General features: G+C 39.3%; 2 protein-coding genes across 2 annotated transcripts in view; both read left to right on the top strand.

Annotated features, from left to right (window-relative positions):
* The window catches only part of LOC114203611 (acyl-CoA-binding domain-containing protein 5-like), a 294,339-nt gene that overhangs the window by 17,487 nt on the left and 258,850 nt on the right, over window positions 1-18,002 (top strand). The window lies entirely within an intron of this gene.
* LOC148163640 (patched domain-containing protein 3-like) overlaps window positions 3,446-18,002 on the top strand; it is a 34,726-nt gene continuing 20,169 nt past the window's right edge. The window contains 1 exon segment of the mRNA XM_088025511.1: window positions 3,446-3,617. Coding sequence (XP_087881637.1) covers window positions 3,446-3,617 — 172 coding nt within the window.

An 18,002-nucleotide genomic window follows, 5' to 3' on the forward strand; every position in this document is an offset into this window, starting at 1 on the left:
TTAATTAACGGATATATTTTAATTCTGTTACTTCCTTCTTATGTTTAACATTTTTGACATTCTGTTCAAATCTGTGTTTGATTTAATCTTTTTATATCTGTATTACTATGTTGTGATTAAAAGAATACCAAGTTAGAAGTTAGGAGGCTGGGTTTAGTCTCAGCTCTCTTACTGAGGTCTAGCTAGGCAGGAGCTTCACCTCTTTACGTCAGTCTCCCCCTTCTCATCAAGGAATATAAGAATTCCTGCTTTACCCGCTCGTTATTTTGGGGGGAGGGAGGGTGGAGAACATCGGGGTAAGGGGACATCAAGAGGGATACTCTAAAAGCCTGAAGGATCCAATAGAGAGATAATTGAGGACCTAGATCCCCAAATCTGAGTGTGCAAACTTTAAAAGTATCAACAATAAAATGTTACCTCTGCTACCTCAGAGGATAGAGTAAATATGTCTTAAGAGTTGAGAAGGAGGGGAAGCTGGGGGTGAGAAAAGATGTACAAAACCTTATGAAGATGAAAGTCTCAGAGATGAAGAATAACCTGGGAAGCCAGGGCTTGTTGTGATGACTACTTAAAAGGAGACAAACAGTATGATGGTTTTATGGCAGAAAGTAACAGCAAGATAAAAAATGTTTGGAGAGGAAAGAGGGCTGTGGAGAAAGGTCTTGTCAGAAGCGGGCTGAATTCCAAGACTCCCAACTTGGCTTCTGCTGATGGACATGGGGCTGGCAGAGGGTTGGATGGTCTCATTCCAAACCAGTATCATTAATCAATAAATAAGAAATTAAATGACAACAAAACAGCTTGGAAATTAAAAAACACATTCCTAAATCAAAAATTTCAAATGTTCAAAGACAGCTAAACTGAAAATTCAAACTATCCAGAGAGCAATGGAAAAGAAACACACCCTACCAAAACCTATGGGGCACAGCGAACTTGTTCTTAGAGGACATCTTTATTAAGGAGTAAGGACTAAAAAGAAGGGAACTTAATACTACTCTTAAAAAACTAACAAAATAAACTAAAAGAAAAGTAGGAAGGAGAGAAGGAAAAAAATGAAGCAATTTCTCAAACAATTAAATAAATAGATTCTTCAGGATACCAGAGTGGCTCAGTGGGTGAAGTGTCCAACTCTTGATTTCAACTCAGGTCATTGTATCAGGGTTGAGAGATAAAGCCCTGTGTCAGGCTCTGCACTGAGCATGGAGCCTGCCTGAGATTCTCTCCCTCTCCCTCTGCTCCTCCCCCCACTCGCACATGCACGCTCTCTCTCTCTCTGGAATAAATAAATAACATCTTAAACAAAAAAGCAGAGAAATCGTTTTAAATTTTAATTTAAACAAATAAATTTTCTAATTTTTTATTTGAAAAACTTTTACTCAAAGCACTCTTTACACTCAAAGGTCACCTAAAACAAAGTAAATTAAAAAATAAAAAACAAAAAAAATAAACACTTTAACATGAAGCAAATTTTGCCTGTTTAATCAGATTATATAAAATCGGTGTAACTAATTTCTACAAGGATCTAATCTCCATGCTTAACTTTCAATCAGTTCTATCTATGCAGCTGATTAAGTACCATCATAAGGCCTTGCCATAAGCAGAAAAAGAAACCTGATGCCTTTTGTTTTTCCAAACACCCCCTCGCAGGAAACAAACAAAAAACCCGGTCAAAATATTCTTAAAATTTTGTGTGTGTGTGTATTTATTTTTATGTCAGAAATATTAAATATTTGTTGTCTCATTCTGAGATTCAAATATACATATGCTGAATCTCCTTTTCTGATTTCCACATTTTCTTTTAAGATTTTATTTATTTATTTGACAGAGAGAGACAGCGAGAGAGGAAACACAAGCAGGGAGAGCGGGAGAGGGAGAAGCAGGCTTCCCGTGGAGCGGGGATCCCGATGTGGGGCTCGATCCCAGGACCCTGGGATCATGACCTGAACCAAAGGCAGATGCTGAACGACTGAGCCACCCAGGCGCCCCTCCACATCATTTTTTCTAATGTGTTTTAAACTTTATTCATTTTGGTAAATTCTACCCACTTTTTTCTTTTAGCTTCTATTGTCCTTTATTTTGTTTTCCACAGTCTCTACTGTCCCTTGTGATCCTTCTAATTTCGCCCTTCTTTCAGTGATGGTTTTATTTTCTTAACCTTATTTTTCTTTCTGCTCAATTAGCTTACATTGCATTTTCTCATGCAGTCACGCTATCTCTTCCTGACCTCTTTTATCACTGCTTTGTGCTCTCAGTGGTAAATATTTCCAAAAAGTGTTTTAAATTCATAGCAAAACAGCTGGGCATGATTTTCATCTACTTTACAGAAGTAATTTTTCTGTTGAGCATTCATCTGTCCTTTGTTTTGCTGCTACTTTCTTCCTTTTTGATTCTTGAGTGGTAGCAGTAGTGTTTAGCTGAAATCCTTTTGATAATTCATCTTTAAAGGAGGTGAGGTTCTTTTGGACAAGCTATCTGTAAGAGATTCATGCAGAAGGCTATCGTGGTTCCAGTTCTTGACCAGCTAAACTTTGTCTTGATTCAAGGTTTTATATGAGAATCATTTAGGTTTTTTGTTTGTTTGTTTACTTTTCAACAGTCAATGAAGATAGGCAGCCTTGAGGTTTTCACAATGCAAAGACATCTCTTCCCCTACTGCTAGGAGACAAATGTAAAAATGCCTTGTTTGTATGATTCTTTGTTTGACACCTGATATTCTTTCCTTTGTAACTTTCAGCAAATTTAATGGCACGATGTGTGAACTTGGTTGACAGAAAGGGAATAGGGTATTTTTTTTTTAAAGAGTTTATTTATTTATCTGTCAGAGAGAGAGAGAGAGAGAGAGCACAAGCAGGGGGAGGGGCGGAGGGAGAGGGAGAGGGAGAAGCAGGCTCCCTGCTGAACAAGGAGCCCAACACGGGGCTCGATCCCAGGACCCTGGTATCATGACCTGAGCCAAAGACAGACACTTAACCAACTGAGCCACCCAGGCGTCCCAGGGGAATAGGGTATTGTAAAATTTATATTTTTGGTTTCTTTTTTAATTTCTAGATTATTAATCAAATCATTTATTTTAATTCTAAAATTAGTATTACTAATATTATTTAAGACAAAGGTAGGTTTTTTTTTTCAAAGTTCTTGGCAAATTAACTTAAACCCTCCCAAATATTTCATGGCAATATGGTGCAGAGATAAAAGAGATAAAATCGCTTTATTTTATCTCTGCGCCGGAAGAGACAAACACTCTTCCACCTTCCCTCTTACCCCAAATCCCTACAAATGACAGGGAAAGAAAAATTAAAATCTGTAACAGTGCCGGAAAGCAAGAGAAAAGAAAAACTCCTGAGCCATTTCTAACAGACAGAAAGGAGATAGGACTGGCTGAGGAAAGAACTGCTGCGAACTGGATGCTCTGCAAGTGTCCAGACTCAGAGGCGATGCATGCGAGATGGATGCTAGATGCATGGACCGCCTTCCTCCTACTGCAAAGACCCTCTTCCCCGTGGTCAAGGAGCAAGTCGCTGAGGCATCTGCTCCAGGATGGAGAAGTGACTATGGAGAGTTAAGCTGCCCCTTGCAAATGGTGTCACGCCAGCCAAGCAAAGTGGTCCTCGCTGAGGGTATGGATGCCTAGCGTTCTACATCCGCTAACCCATCCTGTACCTTCTCCCCATCGTGGAAGACAGACCTCGACAAATACTGTACCCACACCCAAAACTGCCAAATATATGAGGAAAATCAGTGCCCATGAAAGAGAGGTACCAAACTTCATTCACACAACTAATACTGGAGGGGAAAAAATGCTTAATAGAGCAAATAAAATGAGGCTTTAATAGAAGTGAAATTAATATCCTCAGAAGAACATCATAACTATGAAAAAAGAACAGGTATTATAAAAATGCAACTTTAGATCTTAAAAATAAAAAATGTTGTTATTATTGCAATAAAATTCAATATATCGGCTGAATGATAGAATGGACACAAGGGAAGAGCAAGTTAATAAGCTGAATACCCAGCCCTAAATGCAGCACAACAGAATGACTGGGTGGGAAGTGTGACATAAAGGTTGAGTGTTGAGAGGGGTGCCTGGGTGGCTAGGTCGGTTAAGCATCTGACTCTTGGTTTCCTCTCAGGTCATGGTCGTGAGATCGAGCCCTGCATCAGGCTCCATGTTCAGCACAGAGTCTGCTTAAGATTCCTTTTCTCCCTCTCCCTCTCCCTCTGCCCCTCCCCACTGCTCCCTCTCTCTCTCAAATAAAGAAATCTTTAAAAAAAAAAAAAAGAAGTTGAGGCTTGAGAGAAAGTCCCAGAAAACCTTGAATCCACCAAATAGGAGTTCCAAGGAAAAAGAGAAAGAGGACTCAAAAAATAATAATAAAAGCAATGACAGGAGAACATCAAAAGAAGTGAGTCTCCAGATTTAAAGGGACTAATAAAAATGAAGCAGGAAGAGAAACAACCATAGATATTAAAGGGGTTCAAAACAAATCTCCCCAAAATGTGTCACTTTGGCACGTGGACTATTTTAAAATGAAAACAGTCAAGACCCAGCAAACTCAGGAAAAACTTTTACTACTCCCTTAACGACCTGAAAGAATTTAGATAGGGGCCTGGCCCAGAAAGAACTATTACCAGAGATAATTTGTTTTATCTGAATGACAGATCTGTATGGCAGGGCAAACACCTAATTCCCAAACATCCAAATAAGCTTGAAAAGTAGAAGGAAATTTTTTTCCTCCCCAATAATCTGTTCTTATGAAATATTAAAGGAGAAGAATAATCTTAAAAGCCTTCAAAGAAGAAAAATAATTATCTGCAAAGAAGCAAGAATCCAACTGGTGTTAAATTTTATTATAGCAATGCTGGATACAAGAAGTCAATAAAGCAAACTCCGAAAGCAGCAAATGAAAATAATTTGAATCTAATTTAACTTTGAATCTAAACAACTAAAATATCCACCAGTAACAGGATGATTAGATAAGATAGAGTATATTCATATGACGTGCTATGATTCGGCAGTTAAATATAATGCCATCTCTAAGACATATTGTTAGTGAAAAAGCAAGTTACAGAAATATAAATGTCAGTCATGGTTCAACCAGGGGAAACAGAATCAGTAAGAAATATATAATAGGAGATTTATTGCAAAGACTTGGCTTATGCAATTATCAGGGCTGGCTAGGCAAGTTGGAAAATCACAAGGCGGGCCTTCAGGAAGGGAGTTATCTACAACTGTCAGGCACAAACTGAAACTGCTGCCCCCAGACAGAATTTCCTCTTCAGGGAAGACTAAGCACTGTTCTTAAGAGCTTTCAGATACCTCAATCAGTTCCACCCAGATTATCTAGGACAATCTCCCTTCCTAATAAGTCAACTGGTTATGGACTTTAATCACATCTACAAAACACCTTCAAAGCAACACCTAGATTAGCGTTTGATGTGATAACTGGGAATTATATAGTCTTGCCAAGTTGACACACGAAACTGACCATCACAACCACATGTATATGAATGTATATACACATTTGTATTATGATACTGATGCACTATGGGACTGTGTGTGTCTATGTTTCTATGGAGACAGAGAGCTGAGGAAGGATGCACACCAAATGGTAACAATGAAACAGTAAAAACTGAAAAGGGGGAGTGGTGTAGGGCAAAGAGGAGATTCATTTCTTATTCTTTATAGTTCTGGTGGGGGATGTTGATAAGGAGGGAGACACACACGTCCAGGGACAGGAGGAAGATGAGAAAGCATTGTACCTTCAGTTTAATTTTTCCGTGAACCTAAAATGATTCTAAAAAGTAAATTCTATTCTTTTTTTTTAAGATTTTATTTTATTTTTTATTTTTATTTTCATTTTTACTCATTTGACTTTTTTTAGAAAAAGAGAGCATGCATGAGCAGGGATGGGGAGAGGCAAAGGGAGAGGGAGAGAGAGAATTTTTTTTTAAGATTTTATTTATTTGTCAGAGAGAGAGAGGGAGAGAGAGAGAGCACAAGCAGGGGGAGGGGCAGGCAGAGGGAGAGGGAGAAGCAGGCTCCCCGCTGAGCAGAGAGCCCGATGCGGGACTCGATCCCAGGACCCTGGTATCATGACCTGAGCCAAAGGCAATGCTTAACTGACTGAGCCACCCAAGCGTCCCAGAGAGAGAGAATCGTAAACAGGCTGCACGTCCAGCACGGAGCCCAACATGGGGCTTGATCTCACAACCCCAAGATCATGACCTAAGCCAGAATAAGGAGTCAGATGCTTAACTGACTGAGCCACCCAGGCACCCCTAAGATTTTATTTTTAAGTAATCTCTACACCCAACGTGGGGCTTGAATTCAGAACCCCGAGATCAAGAGTCCCATGCTCCCCCGACTGAGCCAACTAGGCGCCCTGCTGTTCTTTTTTTTTTAATGACAGATTACTTACCAAAAAACCCCCCAAACAACAATCAGGTTGGTAGCAGAGCTCTAATCAGCAAAAATAAATGCCAACAGGTAGCAGGAAAATATCTTTTACATACTAAAGAACTCAGAACCTAGAATTCTATGTATAATAAATTATTCAAGAAGGAAGATAATTCAATATATATTCAAGCATGAAAAAATAAGAGTTTACTCCTCACTGACATTTGTGAAGAAACTGCTGAAGAATATGTATGCATCAGCCATAAAACTGATTCAAAGAATGAAGGAGGAGATTCAATGGTGAGCAAATTCATTTGAAAAACACAGCTAAACTAAATGGAGTATTGAGTGCGAAAAAAATAACCGCAGTATGGGGTGCCTGGGTGGCTCAGTTGGTTAAGCGTCTAACACTTGATTTTGGCTCAGGTCATGATCTCAGGGTCCTGGGATCGGGCTCCATGTTCAGCAGGGAGCCTGCTTAAGGATTTTCTCTCTCCCTCTCCCTCTGCCTCTCCCCATCCCATTCTCTCTCTCTCTCTAAAATAAAAATGAATAAATCTTTTTTTTTAAAGATTTCATTCATTTGACAGAGAGAGACACAGCGAGAGAGGGAACACAAGCAGGGGGAGTGGGAGAGGGAGAAGCAGGTTTCCCACAGAGCAGGGAGCCCAATGTGGGGCTCGATCCCAGGACCCCGGGATCACGACCCAAGCTGGAGGCACATGCCCTACAACTGAGCCACCCCGTCGCCCCCAAAATAAATAAATCTTAAAAGGAAAAAAAATAACGACAGTAATTTTCATGGACGTGTGTAAAAATCGGAATATTCTAGATAACAACACTAGGAAAGCTGAGAGCAGGGTGTTTCAACGTGAAATAAAAAAATATAAATATTTCCGCTGCTTTTGGAAGAGAACAGCTAATAACTAACCTTAGAACTTGTTGGAGAGGGGCACCTGGGTGGCTTAGTTGCTTAAGCGCTCAACTCTTGATTTTGGCTCAGGTCATGATCTCAGGGTCATGAAACTGAGCCCTGGAGTCAGGCTCCCCACCCAGTGAGGAGTCTGCTTCTCTCCCTCTCCCTCCTCTCCTTCTGCCCCTCCCACTGTATGTGTGCTCTCTCCCCCTAAAATAAATAAATCAATCTTAAAAAAAGGAAAGAACTTGCTGGAGGAATGTAAAACTAAGATACATGTTAAAAATTTAAGAGTAACTTTTAAAGCAAACCATGAGAATTAAGGAAAAAGTGCTACTCCAACAAAAGGAGCAAGAATAAAAGTAGAAAAAGCAAGTAGGGATAAGAGCTTGGTAAAAAGATGACATAAGATAGGATAAATTCTAAGGAAATTAATAAATTTTTGAAAATTTATCTTTAGAACACTACCCATCAAAACCTATAGGGTCATTAATCCAGTACGTAAGTGAAAAGTCATAGTTTTACATGCATTTATTATAAAAATCATGACCTAAGCCAGAATAAAGAGTCAGATGCTTAACTGACTGAGCCACCCAGGCACCCCTAAGATTTTATTTTTAAGTAATCTCTACACCCAACGTGACTTCAGCTGTCAACTTAAGTCAGAAAAAAATTTAAAAAGTTGGAAGGAGGAAATCAAGGCAAAGGTAGAAATTAAAGAAACAATGATCAAACCATTTTAAAATAGAGTTCAACTGCAAAATCAAAACTTGCTTCTCTTAAGAGAGTAGTAAATAAAAAATAGCTTTAAAAGCCTTCCTAAGGAAAAAAGAGAATAGACACAGATTAATATTAAGAATGGAAAACGGGTCAGAAGTACAGAAAAAGAATAGATTTTTTTTACTTTAAAAAAAATGTTTGAAAATATTACCGCAATTTAAAAATTAACGTCAAACACATTTTTAGAAAAATTATCAAGTTGGCCGAAGGAGAAATTTAACACCTGATTCACCCGATACTATCAAAGAAATTGAATTGGTTGATAAAAATGTCCATCTCTTAAAGGCACTAGACCCAGAGAAGTCACAGGACAGATTTAGCAATCTTTGAAGAAATAGGTTGTTTCTGGTCCGCTGGGAAGAAGGCAGAGTAGGAGGGCCCTAAGCTTGCCTCCTCCCACGGATACAACTCGATAACACTCACAGCAATGTAAATCACCCAGAAAACGACGCAAGACTTACACAAGAAAGAGAAGAAGTCACATTGAAGAAGGTAGGAGCTAAACGGACCGTGGCCGTCCTTGGTGGAGAGGGAGCTGGTGGTGCAGAGAAGGGTACAAAACAGACTTGCACACTGGAGAGCCCACAAACAGGGAGGACAAATCCCCAAAACATCTGCCTTTGAAAGAGAGAGAGGCCGAACTTCATGAGTTCTTATAACTAGTGGGACTTAAAGCCTGGACTCTTAAAAATTGGCAGGCTCACCTCTGGGGAGCCTGGAGGGTGTTAGAAAGCAGAGTCCCCACCCTTAAAGAGACAGCCAACAAACAGCCCATGCAGATGCAGCACCAGAACCAACAGTTTGAAAAACAGATGGGGCACACAGGAGGGAGAGTGATTTCCTCATATCAGAATGTGGCCCACAGAGAGAAGGATCATGGGAAGACCCCTCCAGGGACAATGGAATCGCAGGTGCCATTTCCCTCCCCCTAACCCCCAGAAAAAACAATGGCCATCTGTGGGAACAAGCGCTGTGTCAATACATGCTACCTAACTTGTTTGCACCAAGCCCCCAACCCCTTGCTTGGGCAGATCTGCCCTTCCCAGTGCTGCAGGGCCCCTCCCCGAGAAGACCAGGCCACCTGTCCACCACATCTCCAGACCAGCACATTTTGCGGGACCTCAGTTCCTGCAGCACCAGGGGCAGGTCTCATTTTCAAGGAGACCACTACACACCTTGATAAAATGCACCCCCACCACTGTTGGGGACCAAACACTGCCCACAATAGGCAAAGAGAGCCTCTGCAGACAACTGGACGGAAGGAAAAAGAGGCCAAGCCTCAACAGCAGAGCACACACAACACAGAGGAGACACTCCCTGAAGCCCCAGGGAACAGGGGACACTGCACTGCAAGGCACTACAGGACCTCTTCTTCATAAGGCTACTATTGTTAAGAGCAAGAGAAGCAGCTGATTCTCCTAACACACAGAGACAGACACGGTTAGACAAAATGAGGAGACAGAGAAATATCTCCCAAATGAAAGGACAGCGCAAAACCACAGTAAGAGACTTAAGTGAACTGGATATAACTCTGATAGAGGATTTAACGACCATAAAGATATTCACCGGACTTGAGAAAAGAGTGGAGGACATCAGTGAGACCCCTTAACACACAGATAAAAAAGAACCAACCAGAGATCAACAAGACAATAAATGAAATTAAAAATATACTTGGTGGAATAAATAGCAGGCTAGATGAAGCAGAGGAATGAATTAATGACCTGGAAGACAGAGGAGTGGAAAGTAACCAAGGTGAGCAAAAGAGAGAAAGAAAATTATGCAAACTGAGAACAGTCCTAAGGAACTCAGTGACTCCATCAAGCATAGTAACATTTGTATTGTAGGGGTCTCAGAAGAATAACAGAAAAGGTGGCAGAAATTCTATTTGAAGAATTAATAGCTGAAAACGTCCCGAATTTGGGGAGGGAAACAGATATCCAGATCCAGGAGGCATAGAGAGTGCCCCAAAAACTCAACCCAAGAGGCTGAGATAAAGAAAATATTTTAAAAGCAGCAAGAGAAAAGAAGACAGTCACTTACTAGGGAAAACTCATAAGGCCATCAGCAGACTTTTCAATAGAAACTTTGCAGGCCAGAGGTAGTGACATGATATATTCAAAGAGCCCGGAGGGAAAAATATGCAGTTAAGAATACTCTGTCCAGCAAGACTATCATTCAGATAAAGAGTTTCCCAGACAGGTGTGCCTGGCTGCCTTGGTCAGTTAAGCCTCCAACTCTTGATCTCAGCTCAGGTCTTGATCTCAGGGGTGTGAATTCAAGCCCCTCATTGGAGTCCATGCTGGGTGTGGAGCCTACTTTAAAACAAACAAACAAACAAACGGAGTTTCCCAGACAAATAAAAACTAAAGGAGTTCATGGCCACTAAACCAGCCCTGCAAGAAATATTAAAGGGGACTTTTTGAGTAGAGGGGAAAGACCATAAGGGAGAATATGAAAAGCAAAAAAACACAAAAGCAGTAAAAATAAATATTTCTGTACAAATCAGTCAAGGGATTCATAAAATGAAAGGATGGAAAATATGACACCACATACCTAAAATGTGGAAGGAGAGGAGAAAAGAATGGGTTTTAACTTAAGCGACCATCAACTTAATATAGACTGCTATATACAGGAGATGTTATATACAAACCTAACGAGAACCACAAATCAAAAACCACTAATAGATACGCAAAGAATAAAGAGAAAGGAATCCAAGAATATCACGAAAGAAAGCCAACAAGCAAGAGAGGAAAAGATCAAAGAAAATCTATTGAAACAACCACAAAACAAGTAACAAAATGGCAATCGATACGGAGATCTATCAATATTTACTTTGAATGTAAATGGACGAAAGGCTCCAATGAAATCACATAGGGTGACAGAGACCCATCTGTATGCTACCTAGAAGAGACTCAATTCAGACGAAAAAACACTGCAGATTCAAAGTGAGGGGATGGAGAAATATTTATCATGAAAATGGAAGTCAAAAGAAAGCTGGGTAGTAATACTTAAATCAGACAAAACAGACTTTAAAACAAAGATTGTAACAAGAGACAAAGAAAGACACTGTATAATAAAGGGGACAGTCCAACAAGAGGATATAACAATTGTAAATATTTTTGCACTCAGATCCATAAGTCAGTTAATAAAAAACATAAAGGAAATAACTGATAGTAATACAATAATAGTAGGGGACTTTAACACCCCACATACATCGATGGATGGATAATCCAAGCACAACATCAACAAGGAAACAGTGGCTTTGAACGACACACTGAAGCACATGGATTTAACAGACATTCAGAACATTCCATCCTAAAACAGCAAGAATACCACCTTCTTTTCAAGTGCACAGGGAACATTCTCCAGAAGAGATCACATATTAGGCCACAAAACACGTCTCAACAAATTCAAAAAAATCGAAGTCAGACCATGCATCTTTTCTGACCACAATGTTATGAAACTAGAAACTAACCACAAGAAAAAGTCTGGAAAGAGCACAGATACATGGAGGTCAAATTACACGCTACTAAACAATGAATGGGTCAACCAAAGAAATGAAAGAAGAAATAAAAAATTTCATAGAAACGAGTGAAAATCAAAACACAATGGTCCAAAATCTTTGGGATGCAGCAAAAGTGGTTCTAAGAGGCAAGGTTATAGCAATACAGGCCTGCCCCAAGGAACAAGAAAAAAATCTCAAATAAACAATCTAACTTTTACCTAAAGGAGCTAGAAAAATAAGACCAAACAACATTCAAACACAGCAAAAGGAAGGAAATAATAAAAATTAGAATAGAAATAAATGATATAGAAACTAAAAAACAAAAGAACAGGTCAATGAAACCAGCAGCTGATTCTTTGAAAAGATCAACAAAATTGAAAAACCTCTAGCCAGACTCATCAAAAAAAAAAAAAAAGAAAGAAAGAAAAGAAGAAAGAGAGAGAGAGAACCCAAATAAACAAAATCACTAATGAAAGGGGAGAAATTACAACCAACACCACAGAAATACAAATATTTTCAACAGAGTATTATGAAAACCTATATGCCAACAAATTCAACAATCTAGAAGAAATAGATAAATTCCTAGAAACATATAAATTATGAAAAGTAAAACAAGAAGAAATAGTTAATTTGAACAGACCAATTACCAGCAGTGAAATTGAATCAATAATCAAAAAACTCCCAAAAAATAAAAGTCCAGGACCAGACAGCTTCACAGGCAAATTCTACCGAACATGTAAAAAAGAGTTAATACCTATTCCTCTCAAATATTTCAAAAAAATAGAAAGGGAAGGAAAACTTCCAAATTCATTCTGATGAGGCCAATATCACCCTGATACCAAAACCAGACAAAGACACTACAAAAAAGAGAACACAGGCCAGTATCTCTCATGCAAAAGTCCTCAACAAAATATTAGCAAACTGAATCCAACAGTATGTTAATAAAAAAATCATACACCACAATCGAGTGGGATTTATTCCCAGGATGCAAGGGTGGTTCAACAGTCCCAGAACAATCAACATGATATGTCACATCACTGAGAGAAAGGATAAAAACCATATGATCATTTCAATAGATGCAGAAAACCCATTCAACAAAGTACAACATCCATGCATGATAAAAACTCTCTGTTAAGTAGGTCTACAGGGACTATACCTCAACATAATAAAGAACTCATATGAAAAATCCACAGTCAACATCATAATCAACGGTGAAACAACAGAACTACCCTTTGATCCAGTAATTGTACTACTGGGTATTTCCCTCAAAACACAAAAGCACTAATTCAAAAGGATACATGCATTCCTATGTTTACTGCAGCATTATTTACAATAGCCAAAATACGGAAGCAGCCCAATGTCCATCAACAGATGAATGGATAAAGAAGTGGTATGAGTGTACACACACACACACACACACACACACACACACACACAATGGAATATTATTCAGTTATAAAAAGGAATGAAATCTCGCCATTTGCAACGGCATGGATGGAGCTAGAGAGTATAATGTTAAGCAAAGCAAAATAAGTCAGTCAGAGAGATACAAATACCATATGATTTCACTCACAGGTAGAATTTTAGAAACAAAAGAAACCAGCAAAGGAAAAAAAGAGAGAGAGAGAGAGAGAGACAAACCAAGAAAGAGAGTCTTAACTATGAGAATAAACTGATGGTTACCAGTGGGGAGGGGGGGGTGGGTGAAACAGGTGGTGGGGATTAAAGAGTACACTTATCATGGTGGAAAAATAAAATAAAATAAAGAAAAAGAGGGGGGAAAAGAAACAGGTTATTTCTATCTTATATAAACTTTTGCAGAGAATAGAAAAAGAGAGAAAATTACCCTTATAAGGCTTGTTAACCAAATTGGACCATAAAAGAAAATTAGAGGCCAATCTCACCTCAACATGAGTGCAGTATTGCTATATAAAAGTTAGCAGATGGAACCTGCATTATATTCTGACATTTAGGGTTTTCAAGCATTTTTTTCCCAAGATTAAAAAACAATAATACCATTTGCCACATACATAGATGAAGGAGAGACTCCATAGGTTCTTCCCAATAGATTAACTCACATGATTTGATAAAAATTTAACTCCATCATGAAAAAGCAACTTTGTAGCAAACTTTCCTTACCTTCATAAAGGTACAAAACTAAAACAAACAAAAAATCCCACTCAGTGGTGAAAATATTTCTAATAATAATAGTCCTTACTGAATTTCATGTTTTAAATAATTTCACGTGTATTCAATAATTTAATCCTAAGAACCCCAATAGCAAGGTATTATCTTCTCCATTTGACAAGTGGAAAATGTGACAGAGAGAGGTTAAGTAACTTGCCCACAATCACACAGGTAGTAAGAGGTAGAGCTGGGATGTGAACCCAGGCACATTAGCCTCAAAGTCCGTCCATACTTTTAACCAGGATGCCATCATTTCTTGAAAAATATCCAAAACCGCTTAATTTCCACTGGCCGTGTAGACCATGTACTCCTGGGTTGAGTGTGGATTCTGTCTAGTCCTGTTTGAGCAGAACTTATGTGGGCCCTAGAACTTGTGTCTTAGGGTCACTTTCCGCTGAGGTCCCCATATCCATTTCAGCGGTAGAGTCACCCTCAGTAGATTCCTGAACAGAAGCTGTTATTCATGCTCCTAAAGTCTATGCCCCTTGGGGTCTAGCAAGGATCAATACTTCTGCCATGTTCTCTCCCCACCAAAACTAATCTTTTTCAGCTTTTGGATTTTTCTCTACTCTTAAGAACTTACTTCACTTCAGTGGGAGGCAGGAGATCTTCCCTTTCTCACATTGCTTTCTGTGGTGGAGATCCAGGACATAGACTACCCGCTCCTCCGGGCTGCATTTGCTCTACTCTTTTTAAGAAGGTTCCCTTAGTTTTAGAAATGTTATCCTGCCCCTCAGAGTGATCCCTTTCCTTCTCAAAAAACCTGTAAGCAGCCCTGTTTGGTGGCACTGAGTGCTCTCCCTTTACTATTTCCCCTTGATTTAAGGCTCAGACATTTGGTTTGCTAACATAGTCTTCTAGTTTTGTTTTGGGAAGGCTCCCATAAGACAGAAGTATAAAGCCAAGGAGTTACTGAATGATCCAATTACCCACTGCTTACCGAATCTTGCCCACCTTCACCTTCACCTCCATTGGATAAATTCATACTCTCCCAGTGGACTTCAAGTCCAGGGTCAATCACTTTCGTCGCCCCTGGTTCCTTGTCGCATTTCTCCTCTTACCTGTGCTTCTCTTTTGAGAAGATTTAACTCTAGAAATTCTTGGTCCCCTAGGGCTCAGGAGATACGAAAATCTTTCCCTAAATAACTTCATCACTTTGAGACCGACTTAATAATATGCGAAAGAGTCTAATCTAATTGCCCACGTTCTAGACTTAAAAGTCTACTCAGATTTTTTGTAACCACTGTGACTAGCTCTCCCGTTCTTCAAGGGAACATCCCCAAGGGCACCTGCAGTTACTCAGGTATCCCGTGGATTTGTGCTCCCTCTGGGAGCATTAGTCTGGTTTCCTCTGTTTCATTTTTTAAGACTCTAGTCACTCTCTCTAACCTATTAATTTTTAATTACCCCCTCCCCCTTTAAAGTCCTACACAGTCAGCTGTCAAGTCTGGTTACTGTTGCTGTGTTTCCCTTTCTGTACGTTGAGCGTGGCCTTCAAGATCTCCGCTTTCCTGTTCTGTCTAATGTGCTCTCCCAAATTCCAACAATTCCTTTAAGGAAATCTTAATTTTTCTTTCTCTCAAGCATTCTCTAGCTTGTCTTCTGCTATTTCCTGAGCCATGTTTTTGGGCATCGCTATAGTATAAAAAATGAGAAATTCACCTTATTATATAAAAAGGAATTTAATGAAGGTCAATGATAAAGTAACTACTTCGAAGAGTTTTACCAGCAGCACTGCGAACCCCAAGCCCATAAAAACCTGAGTTCTCTTGCTTCCAAGAAGTCAAACCCCAAATGCACAAGTACTTATCAACCTTCTGCTTGTGTCACAGTTGCTAATGTCCCACTGAACCAAGTAAGTCACATGGCTAAACCCAGAGTCAATGTGGGAGGGAACTATGAAAAGTCATAAATACTGGGAGCCACGATTCATTGGGGACCTGGGTAACTCAGCCAGGTAAGTGTCTACTCTTGATTTCGGTTCAGGTCATGATCTCAGGGTTGTGAGATGGAGTCCCAAGTCAGGCTCTGCACCGGGCATGGAGCGTACTTGGGATTCTCTCTCCCTCTTCTTCTGCTCCTTCTCCCTCTCATTCTGTCTCTCAAAAAAAAAAAAAAAGTTTCTTCCCCATCACTACATTCATGATCAATTCTTGCTGCTGTCCTTTCTTCAGTTTCTTTCTTAATTATTCATATTTCAATTTTAGAGCCTCTTCTCAATGGCCAATCGTTTTATTAAATCTTTAGATTTCAATCTAGAAAAGGAAAACCGAGTGACTTCATTACGCTCTGTGACAGATTATTATGCGAGTTAGGACGAATGGCTATACTGTTTTAATTCCAGAAAGGAAAAGGAAAAAAGCTTAAGATAGGGCAGGTGAAAAGATGCAAAAAAATACCTGCTGTCTCAGTTACAACACAGGCATCTGGGCAGTCCCTACGGGATCCACAGAATATATTTCAGCCCTTATGTCTGCCGTATTTGAATTATATCATTTCTAGAGCTGTGGAAAGACAAGCAGGACCACCTCAGTTATGACTAACATTAGAGTGTCCTCTGAGTATCAAACACAGGGATGAACAAGATGCAGTCCTTGTGTCTGAGGAGCTCATACTCAAGTGTGGGAAACAGATTATCAAGTAACTAAAATACAGACTTAAAAGAGAAGCATCCTATAAATAAAAATGGCAAATAAATTTTTAAATAAGAAATAAAAAAATAACGGGCAACTGCCCTTTATTTATGCCAAAGTCAGTTTGGCTAACCTGAGAGAATGGGACTTAGAAAAGGAGAAACAGGGGGAAGAGAAAAAAAATTGGACAGGCTTGAGAAGGGACTGGGGAACAGAAGAAAATGGAATCAACGTGTAAGAGAAAAGAAAAGGTAATGCTTTGCCTGCTTCATTTTATCTAGACTGAAGAAGGGTAAGAAGTATACTAGATAAAATTTTAAGTTCTAAACTGTATTCTTGAATTCCCAATACCCACCCCCTTCTCATCCAGAAGGTATTTTATAAAGTATGGAGAATCCTATCCTGACAAAGTAGACACCATTCTCACATTAAGGCCAGAGGGTTGTCTGAATTGAAAGGAAGAAACTTCAGAGACTTGTCCCTTAGGACATGTGACTTCTAGGCCATGTTATAGCTGCACTTGGATTAGTCTAGAGCTCTGAAACCAATAGAAAGGGTGTCACGACTCAAATAGGGCAGATGAGCTCATTTTAAAAGTGCCAAATTCCTTTTATGGAATAATACAGTAAAACCGGTGGGGAACAAGTATTAGTGGTATTTTTTATTGACATTCTAAACCCACACAAACATTAGTAATCTAGATAACTAGATTAGCAAAATTATGTAATCTAGAATCAATGAACTAGAATGAAAAAACTCGATAAAAGCAAACCTTGAGGTACATATTTTCCTATAGAATTTAGTACTTCACAGTGGCTGATTTATGAGCAATTGTAGAAATTTTGTTTTGAATGTTGTGTTTTGAGAATAAAAAAAAAAAAACACGCTGATGCTGTGCTAAAGAAATACCATAAAGATGGGCAGTAAGAGGCCCTGTGTTTGGTTTTGCACATTACAGAATACTTGTGAACACCCTCCCTCTAACATTACATCCTAAATGTTTAGGAAACCAGCTGAGCCATTTCTCTCCATAATGTTAATATGGTTTAACAAATGGAATTCCCAGATCAGTTCCTCCATTTAAATGTGATACAGGTGCCTCTAGATTTATAGCACACCAAGGATAAACTCCAGATGTAGCTATAACTAGGACTTGCAACATGCAGATAAAGGAGAAAAGGAATCCTCGGTCCCATTTACCCTACCTTTTTTAAAAATACAAAACGGGGTGGGTGGCTCAGTCCTTAAGCGTCTGCCTTCGGCTCAGGTCATGATCCCAGGCTCTTGGGATCGAGCCCCATGTCAGGCTCCCTGCTCAGCGGGAAGCCTGCTTCTCCTTCTCCCTCTGCAGCTCCCCCTGCTTGTGTTCCCTCTCTCGCTCTCTCTCTCTGGCAAAAAATAAATAGAATCTTTAAAAAATAAAAAAATTTTAAAAATTTTAAAAATTCAATAGAAACTGTGTGCCATCTTGTGGTTATTAATGTCACTCTTAAGCAATGACTTTCTGTAAAGCCAACTTAACAGTATCTCTTATTACTTTCTCCTTTAAAATACTGTTAAAGGTATCTTCCTTAAACTCTTGGC

Source organism: Eumetopias jubatus, unplaced genomic scaffold (assembly GCF_037043125.1).
Source record: "Eumetopias jubatus isolate StellerSeaLion01/CBP00866 unplaced genomic scaffold, mEumJub1_p1.0 scaffold_8, whole genome shotgun sequence".
NCBI classification, from domain to species: Eukaryota; Metazoa; Chordata; class Mammalia; order Carnivora; family Otariidae; genus Eumetopias; species Eumetopias jubatus.